The sequence below is a fragment of the Sinocyclocheilus anshuiensis genome, unplaced genomic scaffold, assembly GCF_001515605.1.
Source record: "Sinocyclocheilus anshuiensis isolate Anshui unplaced genomic scaffold, SAMN03320099.WGS_v1.1 scaffold444, whole genome shotgun sequence".
NCBI classification, from domain to species: Eukaryota; Metazoa; Chordata; class Actinopteri; order Cypriniformes; family Cyprinidae; genus Sinocyclocheilus; species Sinocyclocheilus anshuiensis.
Window position 1 is genome coordinate 595,550 of NW_015555739.1, and position 5,052 is coordinate 600,601.

Below are 5,052 nucleotides of genomic sequence, written 5' to 3' on the forward strand. Positions count from 1 at the left end.
AGAGTGCGAATGTTGTTTTATACTGCAGGTTTTTTGTAGCCATGTATTCAGCCCAAGCAACCGTGAAAACATGTTAGTTACCCTTGCTGGGTGTGGTCCACTGATGAACGACTGATTCAAAGAGTTCACAGAAACCCTTCTTAAGGAGTTCTGACTGCTCTTTCCGAATATCATTCTTCCCCACATGGATGATGATTTGATTTGCAGTCTTGTGCTTCATCAGAATGTTCCAAAGTTCCTTGTTCATATCAGAAACTGTTGCTTGAGGAAAGCAGCATGTTGTTGAATTTCTGCTACTGATGTTTCTGATAATAGAGTCGCCCACTATCAGAGTCCTGGGCTCGGCTGCGCTCTGAGCTGAAAGCCGCTGTCTGCTCGATCTTGAGCGCCTGTTAGTAGCGATGTTAGCTGCTGGCTGATCCAATCCATGTTTAATCACATTTGGGGATTCCTCACCCGCATTCATTAATGCTTCAAATCTGTTCTCAAGATGTATAGGGGGTGGTAGAATACCAGTGTTTGCAAGCCTTGTCATAGCCGTATCTTGGGTAGAGGATGCTACAGCAGCAATACGAGAAACTCGTGACAATCTGATGTCTCGCTCCCTGTTTGTGCCATCGATTAGTGTGTCGATCAATTTCGGCTTGTTCCTCTACACTTGGTATAAACTGTTGAGATTCACTAGATTCACAGGACTCACCGGCTGTATGCTGAGGGGGTCCGTGACGACGGTCTGCTGAGTGTTCTGCCTGTTTTGGAAGTCTAGCAAGTAACTTTGTTTCAAGAACCGCAATCCTTTGTAGAAGTCTGTGGCAGTTCATGCAGCAAGTAGATTCCACGAGAGGCATTTTCTTTCTCTTCTGTTTGAATGTAGGCAGCGGTGTTTCCCGTCTCCAGAATGTAAGCTGCTGGCAGTGGGAGGCAAAGAGTCTTCTTTTTCGTGGTATTATTCCAGTCCCGAAGAGTTTTTAGTTTAGTGTTTGTGCCAAAAATGTGTTGTTTGAGCACTTCTTCTGCTGAAGTTAAAATCTTAGAAAAATCTGAGAAAAATACATAAACAGAGAGCAAAGCGCGGAGCAGTAAGCAAGAGCGTCCTAAAGGTAGCGAAGCCGGAAGCAAAATGTGTGTGTGAACAGAGAAACTTAAACTTGCTGAAAAGCCTCTTTTTTTGTCTGTCCCCTCTGTATTTATTGATTTACTGATTATTTTATTTTATTTTATTAGTCTTCTTTTATGATTTCTTGACTGTTATGTGGCTTTTTTACTAGGCCAATTTAGCATGTTAACTTTCTTCTGTTCTTGCTCTCTCTCACACACACATGCATTCATGCATTCATGACCTCTAGACTGGACTATTGTAATGCACTGCTAGCTGGTTGTCCTGCATCTTCAATAAACAAGCTACAGGTGGTCCAAAATGCAGCAGCCAGAGTCCTTACCAGGTCAAGAAAATATGATCATATTACCCCAATTTTACAGTCTCTGCACTGGCTACCTATTAAGTTCCGTATCAGTTACAAAACATTATTACTAGCCTATAAGGCCCTTAATGGTTTAGCTCCTGCGTACCTAACTAGTCTTCTACCACGCTACAATCCATCACGCTCCCTAAGGTCGCAAAACTCTGGACTTTTGGTAGTACCTAGGATAGCAAAGTCCACTAAAGGGACTTGACTTGACTTGACACACACACACACACACACACACACACATGCAGCGCTCTCAGTGTCCAGCAGCGGAACAGCAGTGTGTGTGTGTGTACAGGTTTATATATCCTAGTGGGGACTTAAACCTGAATACACACAGACTCATGGGGACTCGTGTCATGGTGGGGACCTAAATTGAGGTCCCCACGGGTAAACAAGCTAATAAATCACACAGAATTAGTTTTTTTTTTTTTGAGAAAGTAAAAATGCAGAAATGTTCCTGTAAGGGGTAGGGTTAGTGTAGGACGATAGAAAATACGTTTTTTTCAGTGTGAGTCAGTGTGTTTGTGTGTGTGTGTGTGAGTATAAGTCTGTGTGTGTGAGTGCATGTGAGTGCGAGAGTGTGTGTGTGTGTGTATAAGTGTGTGTGTCAGTGTCGCGGTGTGACTGTGACGCTGTAGCTCTGAGGCTGGAGCACCACACCGAATCGTCCCTGCAGCTCGGGCAGAGAAGCCCCCGGCGGGACGCTGAAGTGGAAGCACTGCAGGAGGCGGCTGGCGAACAGAAAGAGCTCGATTCTGGCCAGAGATTCTCCCACACAGACCCGCGGACCGGCTCCGAATGGCAGGAAGCTGCTCGGAGTCACTCTCCTCCCCGACGAGTCCAGGAACCGCTCTGCGGAGTTCACAGATTAAATTACAGCTGTGTGTGTTTCACAAACATCTGCAGCTCAAATAATCCAGAACACAGCTATACAGGAACATGAAACATTTAGGCTGATGATACACGGGGCAACTTTTTGAACAATGTTGACGTCAACGAGCAACCAGGTGAGATACAGGGCCCACGACCGATCTAAAATATCCAGATAGCAATTTGTTACCCATTCTCAATGGGAAGGTGCCCAAGCAACATTGTTCAAAAAAAAATGTGTCCGGCAAAATTGCTCAAAAAGTTGCCCCGTGTTTCATCAGTCTTACAGTCTGACTGATGCACAATAAGACTGATCATCCTTTACTTTATCTGGGTTCTATGAGACCCATTTACATTTTTTCCCCAAATTAACTTTTATTTTTTCCACTTTAATTTTTCTGGATTTTTTTTCTTCTTGTTTTTCTGGATAATGTTTTAGTTAAATTCAATTTTAGCACAATTAATTGAAAGCACGCAACTTATGACATTTAACAATTTTATTTAAAGGTATACAAAAGTTTTATTTTATCCCAAATTCTACTTACATTTTTCTCTATACTGTTTATTTATTTATTTACTTACATACTTACTTGCTTATTTATTTTGAATTCAGTTTTTCCACATTTACTTTTTTTTCTGGATTCAGTTTTAATAATCAGTTTCCAATTTATGATGTTTAATTAAATGAAATCATGACATTTTCATGAAACAATTTAACAACTGTTTATCAAGTGAAATAAAAATTACATTTTTAGGGCTCTATGAAATCTGATTTATTTTTTCCCGGATATATTTAAGTTTTTCCATTTAAAGTTTTACTGGATAACATTTTTTTCTGATTTTAGATCTCTCAGGTTTGTGTTTTAAATGGCTAAAATTAAAGTTAGTAATCAAAAAGCATGTCTAATTAACCCAAGTCATGCAACGTATTTTGTAAACGAAATTTAACATCAACATATTACATTTTTAGGGCCCTATGAAATCTGTTGTATTTCCCCAAAAATATACTTTTATATTTTCCCCTAATTCTGTGTTTCCCTTTTAAGTGTTCTGGGTTCCATTTTAATGGTTCAAATAAAATGGTTGTTTTTGGTTCAAATCAATTTTAATAATTAAAAAGTATGTCTAATTTATTATTTTTTTACACAATAAAATAGGATCCTATTAAATGTTTTATTTTATTCTATTCAGAAGTTCCTTGTTGTCCGTTTTAAAAATGTATGGATTTAATGCAAATTTATTATTAGGTGGTAATCAAATGAAGGCAAAAAATATTAACAAATTAATCCAATTTACTCAAATGAAAATGTAACATTTACTTTTATTTGTAGGAATACATTTCCTTCACAACTGAACCTTTATTTTGGCAGTTTGTCAGGAAGACCTTTGAGTTTCTGTGTGCATATGATATGATTTTATATATTTTATAGTGCCAAAATATGGTTTCTGAGCAGAATGAATGATTTTCTTACCGGGTCTGAATTGCTCAGGCTCGTCCCAGTGTTTGGGGTCGTGGTGAATCGCCCACATGTTCACCAGCACACGGGTTCCTTTAGGAACAGAGTGACCCCCCAAACTGCAGCACAGAGGCATTATGGGTAATCAGACATCTCACTGCAAACCCAGCATCACTATGTACAGCAGATACTGACAGAAAATATGACTGAGCTGAAGAAATAAAGGCTCCTCAGAAGATGTGAGATGTTCTGGAGGCTTGTGAAGATCATTCCTCCGCTGAGGAACAGTGAAAGTAAAGCTTCTGGAAACAAACGCTCCTCAAAAGATCCCGAGGATCAGATTTGAGACGTACCGATTTTGTCTAAAAAACGATTGTGTGTGTGTGTGTGTGTGTGTGTATGTGTGTGTGTGTGAGAGTGTGTGTCTGCGTGTGTGTGTGTGTGTGCGTTTTTGTGATTTATGAGGACACAAACATGTATAATGACATGGGTATGACATAGGTATTACAACGAGAAGGTGATTTATGAGGACATTTTGAGTGTCCCCGTATTTCAAAAGGCTTCTAAATCATTCAGAATTAGTTTTTTTTTAAATCTAAAAATGCAGAAAGTTTCCTGTAAGGCGTAGGTTTAGGTGTAGGGCAATAGAAAATATGGTTTGTACAGTATAAAAACCAGTGTGTGTGTGTGTGTGTCTGTGTGTGTGTGTGCGTGTGTGTCGAGTGTCTCAGAAGTTTTGCAGCAGTGAAATGTTTCCTTGTGCTAGAATCTGATATTCTAATTATGGTTTCTCCTCGTCGCCATGGTAACCTGCCGGTTTCACTCCAGTATTGCCATGGTTACCTGGTGTCCTGCATAGCAACGTGTGGGATGAGGACGGGGCTGACGGGACGGATCCGCATCACCTCACAGAGAACAGCGTCCAGGAGCGGCAGATGAGAGCGATCGCTCAGAGACGGAGCACGAGCCTGACCCACACACTCATCCAGCTCCGAGTGAACACGCTCCTGCACCTGCACGCACACACACACACACACACACACACACACACACACACACACACACACACACACACACAGAGAGACACACACAGACACAGACACACACACACACACACACACAATACAGAAGCAGTGTCAATCCTTCAGTGTGTCTGTGTGTGACTGTCAGGTGTCCCTACACTTAAATATTATTATATGAAAATGCTAAAAAAAATTTTAATTTATATATACATATAATATACATATACATACGTA

The 5,052-nt window shown here is 40.3% G+C and overlaps 1 protein-coding gene across 1 annotated transcript in view; it reads right to left on the reverse strand.

The window, feature by feature from the left end:
* Positions 1-2,059: 2,059 nt before the first annotated feature.
* cyp17a2 (cytochrome P450, family 17, subfamily A, polypeptide 2) overlaps positions 2,060-5,052 on the reverse strand; it is a 5,176-nt gene continuing 2,183 nt past the window's right edge. Inside the window, exons 4-6 of the mRNA XM_016466659.1 lie at positions 4,640-4,809; positions 3,812-3,915; positions 2,060-2,321 (exon numbers count right to left, since the gene is read on the reverse strand). Of these exons, the coding sequence (XP_016322145.1) occupies positions 2,077-2,321; positions 3,812-3,915; positions 4,640-4,809 (519 nt within the window). The 3' untranslated portion in view covers positions 2,060-2,076. The remainder of the gene's footprint in view (positions 2,322-3,811; positions 3,916-4,639; positions 4,810-5,052) is intronic.